The sequence below is a fragment of the Panthera leo genome, chromosome C2 (assembly GCF_018350215.1).
Source record: "Panthera leo isolate Ple1 chromosome C2, P.leo_Ple1_pat1.1, whole genome shotgun sequence".
In the NCBI taxonomy this organism is placed as follows: Eukaryota; Metazoa; Chordata; class Mammalia; order Carnivora; family Felidae; genus Panthera; species Panthera leo.
The window spans coordinates 84,048,160-84,067,967 of NC_056687.1; the positions used below are offsets into that span (position 1 = coordinate 84,048,160).

General features: G+C 35.9%; 1 protein-coding gene across 4 annotated transcripts in view; it reads left to right on the top strand.

Moving 5' to 3' along the window:
* Positions 1 to 19,808, top strand: part of DCUN1D1 (defective in cullin neddylation 1 domain containing 1) — a 31,828-nt gene that overhangs the window by 8,871 nt on the left and 3,149 nt on the right. For all 4 annotated transcript variants that reach the window (XM_042954852.1, XM_042954854.1, XM_042954855.1 and 1 more), the window contains exons 2-4: positions 7,139 to 7,355; positions 9,042 to 9,210; positions 11,435 to 11,565. In XM_042954852.1, coding sequence (XP_042810786.1) covers positions 7,139 to 7,355; positions 9,042 to 9,210; positions 11,435 to 11,565 — 517 coding nt within the window. The remainder of the gene's footprint in view (positions 1 to 7,138; positions 7,356 to 9,041; positions 9,211 to 11,434; positions 11,566 to 19,808) is intronic.

Here is a 19,808-nt window from a genome sequence, read left to right on the forward strand (position 1 = left end):
ATTAGCCATGACATTTGATGAAGAGACATAGTTCCAAATAGGATTCAGTTGCTTTGTGGACACAAATAAGTTCTTGAATAACCTGCTGACTGTCTAGTTTACCTACTCATTTTAGGTGTGCACACCCCACCTAAGAAAAAGCAAAAACAGAAGAGAAAAGTGCCAGTAAAGCATTTTTCATCACTTTATTGAATCCATTTTTAAGTAGTTGATACCTAATCACTAACAGTGCTTAGACTGCTTGTTTGTATTGTAAAATTTTAAGAGAGATCTACTTTTAGAGTTCTTTAAAGAATTCTGTTGCATTACACTTTTGAATCCCTCAACACTGAACATGGCATTCAGCAGCAGATAAATTGCTGAAGTTCATGGCCCATATCTTTGTTATATTAGGGTATTTTCATTTTCAGTAAACATTTAGAGTGCTCATTTATTATTCATAGGATTCTAATATTTTTGGATTTAGGATTTGAATAGATACCAGATCTTAGAATTAGGAGATTTCATTTTTCAAGGATCATTTATTCTCTTTATGAAACAAATATCACATGACTTTTTAATGCTAGTCATTATTATAAGTTATTTAACTATGGAACTTTTAAAATCTTACTTAATTCATTTTTTGTTCTTTTGTTTTGTTTTTGCCTGAGTAATCTTTTTGTTAATTTGAGATTTCTTTAGAGAAGATGTTTATGGAGAGGGGAAGTAAGTTTAAATTAGCTACCTTGACTGCTTGTTAGAAATTCCAGTAATAAGATTGGGAGAATCAATTGAAATATGATGGCTAACACAAGTATTTTAAGGGTGTTATTTCTATCCTGTTCTAGATAATCAGGATTTAACAAAAATAATTTTTTAATAGTCAAAACAGTTGCTAAAATCAAAACATTTATTCCATTTACAGTGGAAGTCATCTTTTGAATAATCTATTAATTCTTAGGGTGAGGAGGAGAAAATCCTTTAAATTTATATATTAAAAAAAAATTTTTTTTTTAAATTTTAAGTAGGCTCCACCCCCAGTGTGGGCCTTGAACTCACAATCCTGAGATCAGGAGTTGCATGCTTGACTGAATGAACTAACCAGGAGCCCCCAGAATACTTCTGTTTTTTTTTTAAATTTTAACTTTTTTTTTTTTTTTTTTTTTTTTAATTTTTGAGAGACAGAGACAGTGTGTGAGCAGGGGAGGGACAGAGAGAGAGGGAGACACAGAATCCAAAGCAGGCTCCAGGCTGTCTGCACAGAGCCTGATGCGGGGCTTGAACCCACTAACTGCGAGATCATGACCTGAGCTGAAGTTGGACACCCAACCAACTGAGCCACCCAGGCACCCCAGAATACTTTCTAAAAACCTATGAGGAAAATCATATAGAACCAAACAAAATTTAGCAACATACAAAACCAGTTTGAATCTTACAAATGTACTTTCTGAAATACTTTTTGCAGTGAATTGCTATTATTTGAAACATCATTGACTACAGTATTACATAGTATATTATTCCATGTTTGGTTTAGCATTGGTATAGCACCTCTTACGGAAGAGTTTGTCATTGAAATACAGGAAGGTTTTTGGATGAATGGTAAGAGGCATAGGCCTAACCATAAATAATTATTCTAAACTGCAGATTATAATTTAAAATAATACTGGTTTTTGTTTTGCTGAATATTTGAAATTGTACTCATTTGCTTATATTTTGGGGGCATAACCTGTACATGTATTTGTATTTTCTCTGGGTTTCAAGCCTTGTCATTGGAAAAGGAAATCCTGAGTTTCAGTGCCCCCCCCCCCCCCAGTTTTCCATCTTTGTACATTTAAAGCTGTAGATTGTGGTTATCTTTAAAAATAGACTATGATATGACAATAAACGTTTTTCTTTCTGTTGAATTACTTTTTTAAAAAAATTAACTTTTCTTAAAAAATAACCCATCACCCTCTTCTCCTCTCCTTAAAAACTTCTAAAAGGGAAGTTTCATCCCTAAATTAGCCTTTTAGTTAGGTTGTGAGGGAACACTTAATGGACAGTTTTTTAGTCAGAATGCAAATTGTTTACATTAGAATGGGGAAAGGTCAATTGATTACTTATTTAACTTTTCCATAAAAATAGGTGAAGAAATCTAGCTCACAATTCCCTTCCTCCTTCCAGTTCACACATAATTAGTCAGTGGTTGCACTTTTGCACTTTTTGTTTTCTCTTTCACTTGATGATAATATAGAGTAAATGGAAAGACTACAAGCCTTGAAGCCAGGCACCATGGTTTCATTCCTGGCTCCACTACTTTTTAGAGAAGTCTGTCCTTAGATAAATTGAACTCTGAGGCTTAGTATTCTCATTGGTAAAATGGAATCAGTGATAACGACCTTGAAGGATTGTTAGTAATTTAAATGCCTAGCACAGTGTTGGCACCCACCAGGAACTCAAATGTTAGTTGCTAGTTTTCTGATTATGATTGTTAATCATATTTTTCTATTTGCATAAAATTATTATTTTTTCTCTGGAGTATTCTTCATGGACTTGAAAGGACTCCTTACCATATATGTGCCAGGTACAGTTCTAAGAGTTTAGCCTGAATTTATGTAACCTTCACACCCTGTTTACAAATGAGGAAATTGAAGCACACAGAGAGGTTAAGTAATTTTCCCAAAGTCACACAGCAATTAAGAGGCATAGGTGGGATTAAAATCCTGCCAGTCTGGTTTGAGAGTCTGTACTACTCTACACTAATCATATATTGCCTCTCTGTGCAGGTAGAGGGGAAGAGGATTTCTAGCTTCTCCTACCTAGATTCTTAGTCTGGCTTTCCTGCAGAACTTTGCCCCTAGGTGAAAGTCTTCTCCAGGAGTGGGTAGTCTCATAAGTTGAATTGATTTTTTTCCTTGCACTTTTGACTTCAGACCTGTAATTTCATGGAAAAGTCTTTCATAGATGAATGGTTTGGGATATGGGTAACGTTTGGTTATATCTGCTGAATACTGTGTATCATACATGGAAGGTATGGTTTTTCTGGACTTAAACTAGCTCTTCTAAGTTTCAGGTGAAGTTAAAATGTTAATCAGATGGTAAACCCATGAGAAGCTATACACAGCTGTTAGAACTATGGGTGATCATTACAGTGTTTTGATTTTTTTAAAGCATGGTCTTTGGGAGCTAGGTTCATCAAATCCTGAGAGAACTAGAATTGAGTTAGAAAATTAATTCATTTAAAATATAAAGACCTTGGTATTTTTCTTTTTGGAGTTCAGAATGAATTTGAAACTTTAAGGGTGAGAAGTTGAAAATTCAGAATAATAGATATAAATGTGTTTTAATTTTTTGCTTAAAAAATATTGCTTAAAAGCATTTCCATTTTGGGATTGTTAGGACTTAGTTGACTAGGAAATACTTCTACATGTTCATTATTTTTATTCGTGGAAATAATAAGAGGAATTTCTTAACATCGTGATCATTGTTATTTTTATTTGTAGAGCATTTCTGTCTCCATTCTTCTATCGCTATAGACTTTATAGGATCAGTGGTAAGATGTACTTGACTACATGATAACTTGGCTACATCCAGAGTATTGTGTTTATTGTTTTCCAGATAAACTGTTATTTTAAATGTGATTCATAAATTTCTTAAAAAATTTTTTTCATACATTGAGTGAAAAAAATTGCAGACATGTGCTGGATTTAAGTATTAAACAATATGTGTTGATTACCACATTTTTTATTTTGGAAAGATGAGCAAATAAGTGCTTTTTACTGTCCAGATTATAGTAATATTTCTAACTTTGGTAACCACATACAATTGTAATTAACTTTCTGTTACAAAAGACAACACTTCTTTTTTTCTATTCCCCTCCCCTCTCTCCTCCCTGCCTCCATTCTCTCTCTTTTTTTGCTAGAATTAAAAATAATCAGAATATATCCTATATTTCACACATTTTACTTATTTCAATCTTGAATTTCCTTGAAAATTTGACAATATTTAGATAATTTTCATATTTGAGTACTGAAGATTGTATTGTCTCATCTTATTTAATGCTTTATCTAGTGTGTTCCTTTTAAATAAATCTTAAAGTGAATGACATATACTTATGAGTGCTGAATCATTGTAGTTGTCACATGTTTTTGCTCTTAGGAAGATCCCCACTGCATTTGTAGTAGAAATAGAGAAAATCCATCTGTTTTTTTCTTTTTCAGTTTTCTGTCCACCCTCTTATCCCCTATGAAATAATTTTCTTTTTGCTGGCTAAATACCCTTTTTCTCTTCCTTAAGTTGATAGAAATTTAAACCTTTGATGCCATACTCAAAATCAGAAAACTTTGCCTGGTACTCCCATGTAGCCTGGGAAAAAAAGTAGGAGTGTTAGAGGGCTCTAGAGATGTGGGAAGGGGCAGCTGTATATATGTAGTACACTTTAGCTTTACTCTAGGACAGCCTTTGAGATTACGGAATTGAGTGGATCTTCCCTAGTAGAGGGGAAACACATGCTTAAGATTGATTCTAGGCACAGAGAACTGAGAGAAAAATGGTAAGAGTACATTATAAGTACCAAAAGGGAGGGTACTTACCATACTTTGCAGGAATGGAATTGCTTATTGCTTCTTGGCCTATCAGGAACCCATCCAGTCAGTTCTACACCAGGTATCATTCATTAGCCTTTATGGTGTTGAAAGTGGATAGCTGCAGCCCTTTTTCTTAAAATGTATTGATATTGCCCCACATACTAGAAATTTAAACCAGTTAAAATAGTTTAATTTACATGTAGGCATAATTTATTACATATACTTTTTTTTCAAATAAGATATGGAGTTAAATAATTCATTTGTATAATTTTGTTACTAGTTTGTGTGGGTAAGATGATTTTTTATCTTTGTTCCCCCAATTTTCTAATATCTGGCACTGTGGCAGGAAGTCATTATAAACTGAACAGTTCTTTTTGGCTTGCAGAAGTGACTTAAGCTATAGTTCTCCTTGCTCTCTTCAACAAAAATGTTTCAAATTTCAGAGAGCAGAACACTGAATTTAATACTGTATGATGAAACTCCCAAGTAATCCTGATTATTCTTCTGCCTCCAACTTTTAGGAGAATGGGGAAAAGTTAATACAGAGAAGTTAATTCAGGCTTAATTAAAAAGCAATTTCCTGGATGTGGCCTGTGTACTTCCAGGTTAATTTCCCAACACTTTGTACAACATTATACAGTGGTCACTGATGATCGTAGTGACCGTCAGATACTTCCCTGTTCTTCAAAGAAGGATTAAAACATATGTCAGTATACTATATCTCTCAAGGGAAAAAAGCATACTCATTTTAAAAATAGTTTTTAATAACAAATCAACATGGTTTCCTCTAAGACTGGTATCTTCCTTGGCATTTGATTTCATTGTGGGTTTGTTGCAATTGAATAATAAATCACCAGGAGATATTTTTCAAAAGCAAAGAATCCTAGACATCTGAGAGATGGGTTGTATAATGTGGTACAAATTATCTGGTCTCCAGAGTTACTACTAAAGTTATACTAAAGTTATTACTTTGTTAGAGTTATTACTAAAGTAACAGGAAGTTAGTGAATTTGTAGTTTCTTTAATGGAGAACAGAGGTTGAAATTTTAATCTGTAATCCTAAACGATAACGTATTTACAGAGAGAGGAGTGTGGCTGACAAATCAGACTCCAGGGCATAAACAGTTTTAATACTGCAAGACATGGGGTTGGTTTTCATATTTGATTTTACATATTCTTATTTTTACTCTGTAATAGGTGGAAATATTTTGCAGGAATGGAATTGCTTATTACTTCTTGGCCTATCAGGAACCTATCCTGGGTTTAGACTTTGGTAGTCTTTTTCTTGAAAATCTCAAAGGGCTTATAAATATGTACAGCATGCAGTGTGGTTTATGGAAAGATTACCAAGACTCAGATTCATGACATCTTTCTGTTCATGTCCCATTTCTACTAATAATAACCTGGGTGATTTTTGAACAAATTCCTTAACTTTCTGGGTCTCTTTTCTCATCTGTACAATCAGGGGATTGAGGTTTGTGATCTATCAGTTTGGGCTAGATCAAAGATTCTGGGGTTCTCAGATGTGTTGCTTCATCTACAGAACAGTTTCTATCTATTAATGTGTGTCCTACTCATGTGCTTTTTTCCCCTTCCAGTAGTAGCTCGGCAGGAACCCAAGTATTTTGCTGAGAGATGGTGTTAAGGACTTGGTAGGGGGGAGAATAATAGTGAGGAGGCTAAAATTGCACAGGAGTAGACCAGATTGGGGTGGGAAGGGAGGGAGAACATAGTTCTTGATACTGGGAGAGTAGTGGGTCTAATTGCTCTGCTTTATTTTGCTTAGGGTTCAGGTCAGATGAGAAATGAATCTGTGTCAACATAAGGCAAGTGAGAAGAGGTTATTACAGTATAGAGGCTATTTGGAGAGTGCCTCTGCTAGGCTCAGGCGGAAGGAAAGAGGCGATTCTTTCAGGGGCAAAAAGGAAGAATTCTATTAAAAATTACCTTCGTTGGAAGGATCCAGGGTGCTTGTTCATATTTCACTGCTTTCTATTTGAATGCAAATATGAGGAAATTCTCTTGATAATTATCTTGGTTCCTGAACACCACCAGGAGAAATGTAGGGTACTCATATTTCGTTGCTTTTTCACATTGGGTAAAAGAGCAAGAAAACAAGGGGGCGGGGTTGGGAGAATTGTACCCTCTATCCTTTATAATGGGTTTTAGGACTGCAGCTAACACCTGTTAATCTCCTTGTTCCCTGGGGTCAATGACTGTTCTGGCTGGCTAGATAGTGTCACTTTCTTCCCCAACACTCCTTCTGTATCCCTTTAGAGCTTTGTGCTTGGTCAAGATTGTGAGAGTAGCTGTACTTCCCTTCTAGAGCCTTTATATATGTGATCAGGATCCACCTTTAGGAGAAATGTAGGTGGTTGAATTTCCTTTACTTTTTAATTTTTTCTGTAAAATAATACCAAATTTTGTGTTTCACATTAAAAAATTTGTCTTTTTGATTGACAGATCAAAAATAAATCTCAAAATATTTTAATATTTTATGAGGAAAAGTATTACTAAGAATGGTCAGCCATATAGAAATATTTAGTCATCTGTGATTTTACATAGAGTTTCAATTTATTTTCTGGTTTTAATAGAACAAGTTGAAATCATCGCAGAAGGATAAAGTTCGTCAGTTTATGATCTTCACACAATCTAGTGAAAAAACAGCAGTAAGTTGTCTGTCTCAAAATGACTGGAAGTTAGATGTTGCAACAGACAATTTTTTCCAAAATCCTGAACTTTATATACGAGAGAGTGTAAAAGGATCATTGGACAAGAAGAAGTTAGAACAACTATACAATAGATACAAAGGTGAGTGCTTATGACTAAATGTTTTGAACCAGGTTTTCCACAGTTGCATGCTTCTGGTGAGGAATCAGACATACATAGAATATAAATTGGGTGGATGTGTTCTACAGAGCTCTGTAGATCTTAGAATTACTTCAAGAGATCTGAGAGAAATTACTTTCTTCTTTTCACTAAAATTTCTTCTTAGCCTCTTTATTTCTTCTTCCCTTATCTTCCCTCTTTTTTCATCCCCCATGATCCAATTTGAAAATAGTGACTGGGGGCCTGGATTTTCCCCCTCATTTTTATAAAACTCAGCTGAACCAATTTTAAGAAAACCTGCATAATAATTTTAACAACCTTTGAAGAATTATATTCACTTTAAAAAAGTTAAACAATATATAATAGATGAATAAAGAAAAAGTTAATAGTTTCTCCTTCTTTATTTTCCTCAGGGAACTAATATTTAATAGCCTGGTGTAGGTCCTTCCACGTCTTTTATGTTTATACAGAAATATGTACAGTTTCTTTCAAAAATTTTCCAAAAGTGGGATTATGTTTTATCCTTAACTCACCCCCCAGAGTCAAAAGATATGTGTGTTTTTTATTCCTAGAGATGTTATAAAATCACATACAACCACACACTATATGAGTGCCTCTTTCTCCTTTTATTACATTAAAAATTTTTGCTGTCTGATGAGTAAATATCGATAATTGAATTTTTTCTTTAATTTGGACAACAGATGCGTATATTTTTTTTTTTTAATTTTTTTATGTTTATTAATTTTTGAGAGGGAGAGACAGAATGTGAGCAGGGGAGGGGCAGAGAGAGAGGGAGACACAAATCTGAAGCAGGCTCCAGGCTCTGAGTTATTAGCATGGAGCCTGATGTGGGACTTGAACTCACGAACTGTGAGATCATGATCTGAGCCAAAGTTGGACGTTTAACCAACTGAGCCATCCAGGCGCCCCCAGATGCGTATATTGTTGAGATTGGGATTGAATTGCAGAGTTTATAGTTTTTCTGATTTTCTCTTAAGAAATGATTGTCATAGTAAAATGAACTTTGCTCTAAGAAAACAAATTCTGTACATAACAGTGTTAATTTATTGAAACAATTTTTGTTAATGTTTATTTTTGCAAATGAGCAAGCGAGCAGGGGAGGGGCAGAGAGAAAGGGAGACAAAATCCCAAGTAGGCTTCATGCCGTCAACACAGAGCCCGATGCAGGGCTCGAACCCACGAACTGTGAGATCATGATCTGAGCCGAGACCAAGGTCAGAGATGCTCAACCAACTGAGCCACCCAGGTGCCCCGATAAGTGTAAATTTAGAATGCCTACTTAAACAAAATATGGATATGTTCAGAAAAAAATCCTTTTTTCCTGTACAGGAACGTCTGATTTTCTGAATGTGTGTGAGTATGGGACATTCTTTCACATGATTAAATGAATCAGTGAATAAGTGGAACTTTTAAATATCAAATGCCCATCTGTGTGTGTGTGTGTGTGTGTGTGTATCCTCCTGTTCATCTTAAGATTGCTAGTTAAGGGACAAACTGGCTTTAAATAATATAGGGGGAAAATATCTGTTAGAATATTATCATTTCATATCTCTGATCTATTGTGATTTTTTTTAATGGAATAAAAAGCATTACTTTTTCTGGTTATAGGCATAACACTAATTTACTATTGCACTGTTATTTTTAAAGATCCTCAAGATGAAAATAAAATTGGAATAGATGGTATACAGCAGTTCTGTGATGACCTGGCACTCGATCCAGCCAGTATTAGTGTGTTGATCATTGCGTGGAAGTTCAGAGCAGCAACACAGTGCGAGTTCTCCAAACAGGAGTTCATGGATGGCATGACAGAGTTAGGGTGAGTATATTATTACCACAGGAAATTAGGTATATTACTATGAGAATTACTATGTAGAACTGAATTGTGTTGTGAATTTTTAAATGTCAGGTTTAAAATTTACCAGCCTACAAACATTGGTATAAATATACTAGTTCCTTCCCATGTTACATAGTTTTCTGGGTTTGTCAAGTTATCTGTGTAGTTCAGCCTATTCCATTTGCATTATACTTTTATCATTTGTTTGTAAGGGGGAGGTTCATTAGCATTAAAATAAATCACTATGCTTTAATATTTAACATTCATAAGTGAAATGAGCAAGCTATAATTCATTTCTCAATGTGAGGTTCTGTGAACTCTGAATTTATAAACAAACTCCTAGAATGTAAAATCTTGGAAGTTATAATCACTTTTTGTTCCACTTATACCTTGACAGCTGATTAGCTAAATGTCTTGGGACCAATACATTAAAAAGTCACGGGTAGAGATTTTACTTACGGTGTCTAGTTGTCTCTATATAATGAGAATATGAAAAAGTATTCAGTCTATGGATGGGTAACAGGCTGCCCTTTCTGTTTTTAGTGGATGATGAGTAATAATGGCTAACATTTGTTGAACATTCATTTTATTTCAGGAACTATGCTAAGTTTAGTATTTCACCTGCCTCCTCACAACAATTTTGTTAGAGAAGTTGTGTTTATAGACCCATTTTAGAGATGAGGAAAGTGAGGTACAGAGAAATTGTAGAATTAGGTAAGGATCTAATTAAAGATTAGAGTCAGGATTTGAACCCAGGCATTCTGATTCTTGAGCCTGAGGGACATTGTAATCAGTCAGGGGTCCAGACAACACAAAAACCATGGCAGTAATTTGAACAGAAAATTTTTTTTTAAATCATTGTATTGTGTAAAAGGGGTAAAAAAAACTCAAAGGTATAACAGCGGTGGCAGTTGCAAGAAGCTGCTGCCATCCTTGTGGCTGAGGGAAGTGAACTAGGAAGGAACCTAGAAATCCCTGCAAGGCTGAGATTCAGACCTCCAGAGGGGAGGGTGTGGCTGCTGCAGGAACACGGTGCCTGTGATGCTTGCTTTGCCTGCCACTCTGGTAGAGAAGAAACTGGCTAGAGGCCACTTGCTGCGGAGCCCTGTGAGTTGCCACCATTGGTGAACACTGCTGGGAGCTCCGAGCACACTCAAACCCTTGCTCTCTGCAGAAAACAAACTGGGATAGGAAAAGGTCCTTCTTCCATCCATTCATCGCCCTCTATTGGTAGAACCTACCAGTGAGCCAGCTCTAAGAAAAACTGTCTAACGATTAGTAGTCGACTGCAGATAGTCATGAAATAGGGCAAAGAAGGGTAGGTTTAAAGCTGAGGAGCAATAAATTAATAGCTGGCCTAGACACTGTGTTCTACCTCCCAAGCCAGTCCTATCCTGAACTTGTTGGAATTTTCTATGCTAGGACAGGTTTCATTAGAACTCCTTTTCCATTTGAAACTGAATTCACATAAAATGTAATGAACTTCCAAATCAGAATTGTCATCTACAAACTAATGAGCTGGAAGGTGTTCCAAAGAACATAGAAGGGAAATAAAAGCAGAAATGATTAGAAGGAAAATGGGATGATGGGTTGGTGGAATTCATACAGAGTATTTTTGCCCTCAGGCTATTTTATGGAAAGTAAGATGGGTACAGAGACCCTTTCAGTTCCTTGGAAATTGAACGCAAGTGTAGAAAAAGCTTAATACCGATTTGAGATAACCAGTTGGAGATGGAAGGGGGCTCAGCTGATACTTACTATTAGGCTTTGTATAACAACGCATTTTCAAGGGAATGCTTCCTTCCTCACCTAAGCAAGTGGTGAGGACTTGGACTTGTGACTTGTTACCATGTAAAGAGTATCCGCTACAGTTTAATCTAGTGATTGTTACGGTGATTACCGTACATTCTCATTTGTTCACTGCAGCTGACTCCTACAGTTTGGGTGTGTTGATAGTCCAGTGAATTACATAATTGGAAGTAATAGCTCATTTCTTTTAAAAATAGTAATTCTGATATTGAATCACTCCAGACCTTTTCTTCCTCTAGCTGACCCCATTCTTGTTTATGTAATGTAAAAGGATGAAACTTCAACTAACTGATTTTTTAAAAAAGTTCTGTGAAATATAAGCTGTCATAGGAGTAAATTTAGTCCTTAATTTATAGTGAAAAAGCTAATCTTTTATACTCTTAATTTTACAATGTAGATGTGACAGCATAGAAAAACTAAAGGCCCAGATACCCAAGATGGAACAAGAATTGAAAGAACCAGGACGATTTAAGGATTTTTACCAGTTTACCTTTAATTTTGCAAAGAATCCAGGACAAAAAGGATTAGGTAAGAATTTTTAAAAATTATATTGGTGTCTCAAATATATTCAAATACATTGATGGTGTCACTTTTGATTTGTAGTAGAAAGTTTTGTGTTTTGAGCATAAAGTCATTGTGAAAATACCAATTATTGGAAAACAGAAACAATGAACTTCTAGTTAATCAGAAAATACCATGGACATTCAATAATAAGTTACCCTGGATACCATATCTGAACTACTGATTTTTTTTTAAGAACTGCAATATAGAAAATAATTGTTAAAATTCTGACATACATTTGTATATTTATCTACTTATATATATTTTATATATTATCTAGAAGATCTTATAGGATCATAGGATCATGAGTTATTTCAGCGTGGATCTGTAGAAATAGCATTGTAAGATTTCTGAGTCATAGAGTGCCAGAGAAATCTATTCTTTTTGGTTAGGACTTATTTAGAAGCTATAAGAAAGAATAAAAGTGATGATTATCATTTATAATTTTAACCAGAAATCTTATCCATAATCTTCCACTGTTGACAGTTTAGGTCAATCAATTTATGCTGTATGTAATATCCATACACTTGCTTTGGGGATGGCTAGGGGGTATGGAAGTAAAAGCTACAGTGTAATTTACAGTTTACCTAGAAAGATTTAATGATAGGTAAGACACAATAATAAACATGTGTGAGAGTGTGTTAGGTAAAAGGAGAAATGAGTAAAAGGAGGAATGGTTGGGAAGTGCTTCCTGGGCAAGATGGGATGTTAAACTAAAGGATATGGTATTTGGCTAGGCAAGGGAAGATAAAAGGTGTTTGAGAGGATGGTTAAGAATGAATGTCTCAAACTTGAGAAATAAGCTTGGCTTCTTTGTAGAAGAGAGAAAACACTGATGTGATGTCAGTGGGAATGCTTATTTGGAGATTAAGTTGGTGAGATGTAAGGCTCGATAACCAGAGGCTTCTTTTATAAACAGGACAGAAATGTTTAAATTGGAATTTGTGGACAATGAGGATGCACTGAAGATTTTGACGATGGCAGTATCTTCCATTGAATGTGCACTTGCAGTGTGCCTGGCAGTGTGCTAAGTACACACGCTTCTTCATTTCATGTTTAGCGGTTTTAAGAGTTATTCTTTCATTCAGTAATTCATCACCTGGCATGTGCCTGCCAGATACATACTCGTGGAGTGCAAGCCATTTTTTTATCCTTATTTTACAGATGAGGAAACAGGCGCAGGAAGGTTAAATTACTTACCCAGGGATGGAAGTGAGTTTGCTTTTGATTTTGAAGATACAGTAGTTGGAGAGGCTAATAGGGGCCTCTTGTACTAATCCTTCTTTATATTTTAAGTTAGAGGGAAAAAGCATTGAGAAAAGGACTATGTGAATAGGGATTATACCGAGGAAGTGGTTGAAAGCTAGTGAAGAAGGGATAAATGTGCAACATTAGTATTGGAGAATTGGCCTGAAGAGTGACTGAACATGATTGAATTGATTGAAGATTTACAAAATATCTGTAAAGCAAAATGACAGATAATGAAGCCTCATTTCCAACTGATTCTTCAGTTTAGGTTGAGTTTTCTTCTTGCAGGAAACTACCTAATTTTGTAGGCAAAATAAGCTGGATGGTTAATATGTAGGGTTAGTTTCTTTATTATCTGTGACCATCAGTTAACTGGGCTGTTTTTTTCTAGTTTCCTCCTTCCTTCCTTCCTTCCCACAAATAAAAACTGATTACAGGTTTTGAATTTACATGTATACACTAAAATAATTATTTTTGTTGTGTTTAGAAAGGTAGCATAATATTTTGATAAGATTAAACAAAATGTTACAAATATAAAATGTTGACTTAAATGGGCTGAATCTATTTCGTTAGTTATGTCCCCAACCCTTATTGGAGCACGAAACTAATGATATTTTGGAGTGAATATATAGTTTTGATACTGAATCTTAGTTTTTATTGTATGTGGTAAAAATAAAGCAAAAAAATTTTTACTAGATACTGGATATATTAACATGATAGTAAATTGGAATTTTGGATTATAGGGAAAATCGCAAAAACTGTACAGAATTAGATTTAAAAATTTATTTTATTACCCAGTAAGTATTGAGCTTAAGAAAATTGTATTAATTGTTTAATGGGTATGGAGTTTCATTCTGCAGAAAAAAGAGTTCCATTAATTGGTTGCACAACGATGTGAATGCACCCAACACTCCTGAACCATACACTTAGAAATGGTTGAGATGGTAAATTTTGTTATGTGTGTTTAATCCCACATTTAGAATTTAAAGAAAAAATAGAATATATAACACAGAGTGAGTCCATGTAAAATATGGACTTCAGTTAATACTTGTATATCCACATTGGCGCATCAGTTGTAAGAAATATACCACACTAAAGCAAGATGTTAAAAATAGTGGAAAACGGGGGGTGTGGAGGTATATGGGAACTGTCTGTACTTTCTGCTCAATTTTTTCTGTAAGCCCAAAACTAAAAAATTCTTAATGTAAAAGAGAAAAAAATGTAATAGACAAATCCTAATTTCTCCCTTTGTTTTGCATTGGTGTTGTGTGTCAGGAAATGTAATGACTTGCTTAGTTGAAGAACTTAATTAAAAAGAAAACAGTTTTCTTGACAGCCTTTCTAAGGGCTCACAGGACTCTTAAATTACAGTACTTGGCAGGGAAGAATTAGAAGATCATAGGAGAGGAGGTGAGGCCCAAAACAAATTGGCAGAGTGACAGTGACAGCACTGTGGTTTATTTATAAATAGCTGTGCTAGTTATAATGAGAGCTGGTGTTTTCCATATTTCCTCATTTTCCTTGACACCTGATTTCCTTTGACACCAGGATAGGGTGCTTCCTCTGTCACCGTCTGCTTCAGTCACCTGCCATTTCTGGTAGTCTTCTGAATCTTAAATTAGAAAATTTATGAAATACCTTTCAAACCTATCCAAGGTTACATCCATAGCTGATGCTCATTTAGTTTCTACTTTGGACACACATTGTTTTAGGAAGTGGTCCATTCTTGTCACAGAATACTCCTACTTCTTACCACACAGTTCTTCCTTATGAAGTGAACATCTTTCTTCCACTGCGCTTATTTGTCCTCCCCTGCAGTACGAGGAAGTCTGACCATCGAAAGATTGCTGTCACTTACCCCTTCTTTTTCTTCCGGGTCAACATTCCAATTACTTTAACTGTTCTTCATTTGAGAAGAGCTTTGTTATTCTTGTTACTATCCCCTCTCAGGCACATTTCCAACTTGTCAGTTTCTCTCAAAATAGACTCTTACTTAAAGCTGAACGTAATACTCTTGAAGGAGGTTGTTTGTAATAGAGAGCACCAGGACTCTGTTCTTTTTTGTGAGACTGTCCATTCTGTTTAGTCATAAATTACATTTGTTCTTTAGCAACCATGTCATGTTTAGGACAATCCTGAACTTTTATTAGACTAAAGTTCATAGGTTATTTTCTTGTGAACTGTGGTTCAGCTAGAATCTTATGCCTGTGCAGTTGATTTAAAACATTTTAAGATTATTTGCTAGACATTTACTTTATTATTTAGAAATAATTTTATAGAGTGTTTTTAAAGCACATTTTCATCTATATAATCCCATTTAGTTCTTGTAAAAGCCGTTTGAGCTAACTGAAAACCTATTATCCTTTTCATTGTAAAGATGGAGAAATTCATGGTCAGAGAGGCTGACTTATTAAGTTAAGGTCACTTAACTTTAGAGTTGGTAGAACTGGGACTCGGTCTCTGATCTTCTGACTCCATATTCTATATTCTTTTATATTATGTTGTGCTACCTGAAGATATTTCTAAGTAAACAAAGACATTGTGAATAGGATTGTTAATCACCATTCCATCCTCTCATGAGTTGGCAACATTTTGTTTCCTTTACAGACAATGTTTGGATCCAGTCTCAGTTCATTTCCATGTTCATTCAGACTCAGTTCATCACCTTTTATGAAATTCCACGTTGCCCTTGTGGATTTTGCTTGACACTGGGATTACCTCTGTTTGCAATTTTAATTTTACTTTAAAGGGCTTAAGAATTCATTCTGCAATATCTCAGTTTTAGGCAATGCTGTTATTTGCTTGTCTCTTTTTCTCTGTCTTTTCCTTCTAACTATTGTTGTTGCTTATTACCTAATTGCTCACTTTGCTCTTTTCATATACTGCTTCAGAATCTATAAGACTACTTTTAAAAATTATTAAAAATAAATAATAGTGATAGTAAGGACTCATATATTTATTTCCCAGGCACTGTTCTCATTTAATTAACTCGTATTAACTCGTGTAATCCTTACAGCAGCCCTGTGAGAGTAGGTACTATTACCTTTATTTAAAAACAATTTTTTTAATGTTTGTTTTCGAGAGAGTGAGAAAGTGAGAGAGCAGGGGAGGGGCAGAGAGACAGAGAGACAGAATCTGAAGCAGATTCCAGGCTCCAAGCTGTGAGCACAGAGCCTGACATGGGGCTCAAACTCACAAACTGTGAGATCATGATCTGAGCCGAAATCAAACGCTTAACCAACTGAGGCTCCCGCGCGCCCCCTATTACCCTTTTTTTAAAAGAAAAATTTCTTTTTTTGACGTTTATTTATTATTGAAAGAGTCAGAGTGTGAGCAGGGGCGGGCAGAGGGAGAGGGAGACACAGAATCCAAAGCAGGCTCCAGGCTCTGAGCTGTCAACACAGAGCCCGACGCGGGGCTCGAACTCAAACTGCGAGATCGTGACTTGAGCTGAAGTCGGACGCTTAACTGACTGAGCCACCCAGGTGCCCCTACCCTTTATTTTAAACTGAATTGTATAGAGGTGAACTCAGTTACCCAAGTTGCCTTAGCTAGTGGTAGAGTTGGGATTTAAGAGGCTCAACTGTAAACTCCTATTTTAAACCACTTCTCTTTAGTTAGGCTGTTCTCTTTGTCACTCAGACAATTCTATCTAAAGGGCAGTTTTTCCTATACTTGTGGCAACTGACATTTTATCCCTATACAATCTTTTTCTTTTTTTTCTTTTCTTTTTTTTGAGAGAGAGCAAGTGGGGGAGGGGCAGAGAGAGAATCCTAAACTGGCTCCGCACTGTCAGCTCAGAGCCTGATGTGGGACTTGAACTCACGAACTGTGAGATAACCACCTGAGCTGAAATCGAGAGTTGGATGCCTAACTGAGCCACCCAGGTGCCCCAAACTTACTAAATCTTTTCAGGTATTCCCTTTTCATTGGAAAATATTTTTATCGACTCGTTAGTCTGTGAGCATGAAGTCAGGGAGCATTTTAAGTCTGTCTGGGTGAGTTTGTAAAAAGTCTTCACAAAAATGATTAATTTTTGAGTCTTGAAGAATGAGTGTATGTTTCCAAGGCCAAAAGAAAAAGAAGCCACGTCTGTTGTGGAGCGATGGGCAAGTTCAGTTGTTCAGAGGTGAGCGACATAGCACCTTTGAGGAACTGCAAGTAAATTCATTTAACTGGAAGTTGTAGATTTTATCTAAAGGCAATAGAAAAATAATCGCAGAGTTTAAAAAAAATTTAATAGACTTTATTTTTTTAGCTGCTTTAGGTTTACAGCAAAATTCAGTAGAAGGTACAGAGATTTTTCTATATACCCTCTGCCCCCACACATTAGATAGCTTCTCCCATTATCAACATCCCTCACCAAAGTGGTACATTTGTTACAGTGGTACCTATTTTGACACACCATTATCACCCAAAGTTCAAGTTTACATCAGGGTTCACCCTTGATGTTCTACATTCTGTGGGTTTGGACAAACATAGGATGACCTGTATCCATGATTATAGCATCATGCAGAGAAGTTTCACTGCCCAAAAAGTCCTCTGCTTTGCCTGTTCATCCTTTCCTCCCTCCTAACCCCTGGCAACCACTGATCTTTTTAGTGTCTCCATAGTTTCCCTTTTCCGGTATGTCCTACGGTTGGAATCATGTAGTGTATAGCCTTTTCAGACTAGCTTCTTTCACTTAGTGATATTAATATGCATTTGTTTTCCTCCATGTCTTTTCATGGCTTCATGGCTATTTTGTTTTAGCATTGAATAATATTCCTTTGCCTGGGTGCACCAGAGTTTATATAATAATCTGTCTGTCTACTCAAGGACATCTTGATTGCTTCAAGTTTTGGCAATTACAAATAAAGCTGCTGTAAACTTCCATGTGCAGGTTTTTGTGTGGACATAAGTTTTGAGTTCATTTGGGTAAATACCAAGGAGTGGCTATTGCTGAGTCATATGGTAAGAGTATGTTTAGTTTTGTAAGAAACTGCCAAACTGTCTTCCAAAATAGCTGTGCTATTTTGCATTCCCACCAGCAATGAATGAGAGTTCCTGTTGCTTCACATCCTCGCGAGCACTTGGTGCTGTCAGTGTTTTGGATTTTGGCCATTTCAGAAGGTGTGTAGTGGTATCTCATTGTTTTAAACATTGAAGAATTTTAACATGGAAGTTACACCACAAATTTGTATGTCTAAAAGGTGCATATGAAAACACTGTGGTTCTTTAAAAGGAGTGGAGGCAGAACAAGAGGAGAAGTGATTGGTTATGAAGCTGTGCGGTGATTTAGCTAGACACGAAGAGGACCCTCACGCTGGCCCTGCCAGTAGGGATGGGGAAGAGAGAGAGATTTAAAAGGTACTTAGAAGCCAAAATGAAAGAACTCTGACTGGAAGTGTGTGATGAGGAAGAAAGGAGTTTATCAATTCTGAACACCTTTAGGGGACATTTGGAAATGTGTAGGGGTGTTTTTTGGTTGTCATAATGACTGAGGTTTCTTCTGGCATTAGATGGGTGCTAAATGTTCTTCAGTGCATAGGGCAGTTATTTACAATGCGAAATTGTGTTTCATTGAGAAACCCTGTAGGGTGATGACATTGAGAGAAGAAATAAGCAGGTCTGTAGAGGAAGATAATGAGTTCAGTTTGAGCTCTGTTGAATTTGAGCTGTTTATGAATACCCAGTTGAAGTTGTCCATAGGCAATTAGATATATGGATCTAAAATACAGAGATACAAGTTTCAAGATTTAGGAGTTGTTAAAGATAATTGAGTGTCTAATGTGAAAAAAGGCAAGGGTTTGAAAAATCTACAGGGATTATAAGTAGTTCTTGCTGACACACCGTATCACAGAACACCAACATCAAGTGGATGAATGGAAGAAGGGGACCCAGTAAAAGAGGATGAGAAAGACAGGACAGAAGGAAATAATAGAGTGCTATCATTAAAGCTGAAAGAAGTGACCTTTCCATCTAGGAGGCATATTCAATTTTGTCTAATATGGCAGACAGCCAAATCAAGGAATAAAAGTGTTTATTTGGTAGAGATTACTTTCAATCTAGTTTATGGAATTAAAAAGTGTGTGGGAGGTTAGGAAATGGGCAGTGAATGTAGATTACAAAAAGTTAACCTAAACCTTCATACATGATACACATACACTTCTACCCTTGTCAGATTCTTTCCTTAGTGTATCACCTGACAAATGGGCATTTATAGGGTGTCTCATGGTTTGTAGTTACTTGATTATGTCTGTTGTTTCTTATCCTTATTTTGTGAAAATTTGTCGAAAAGGAAAAAAATGCTAGTACTAGTAATAAGCTTAGTTCTCATAAGTTTAGTGCATTTGAAGTGAAGAAGGAAAGCATTAAGCATGCTAATAGCCATTTTACTGCACCTGAAGCAGACAATTACATGTTTAGTTGGTAGAGAAAAGAACAAAATTAAAGACCCTGGAAAGAATATTGTCTATAGAGCTTTGAAGTCTGCAGAGATTAAAAAGGCATTATGGTTAGGAATTGGTGGCATGTTTCTAGTTTTCTTAAAACCTGGGGATCTGAATTTGACTTTTAGACATGCATTCAGAAGCACATTATGTATAAGAGTAGAAGACTCTGTGTACTGTTTCAAGATTTTCTGTGAAGGGAGGGAGAAAAAGGGTAGCTAGTTAAGGGGATGAGACCCCAAGAAAGTTCTTTTTAAAGGGAGGAGCTACAACCTGAGCGTTTCTTTGTGAAGCAGGAAAAGGCAGAAGACAAAGCAAAGTTGAAGATGTAGGGAGAGAGTAAAACTAATCAGTAGACAGGATTACTTGAAGAGGCAGGATGTATTGAGAACATTGGTGTTAGGGGCTTATCCTTGGATAGGAGAAAAAAGTGCCACCTTTTCCACTGAGTTTGAAGGAAGACATAATGATGGATTCGAAGGTAAGTAGTACATTTTCACATGGAACTGTAGGAAGTTCATTCTTTCAGCG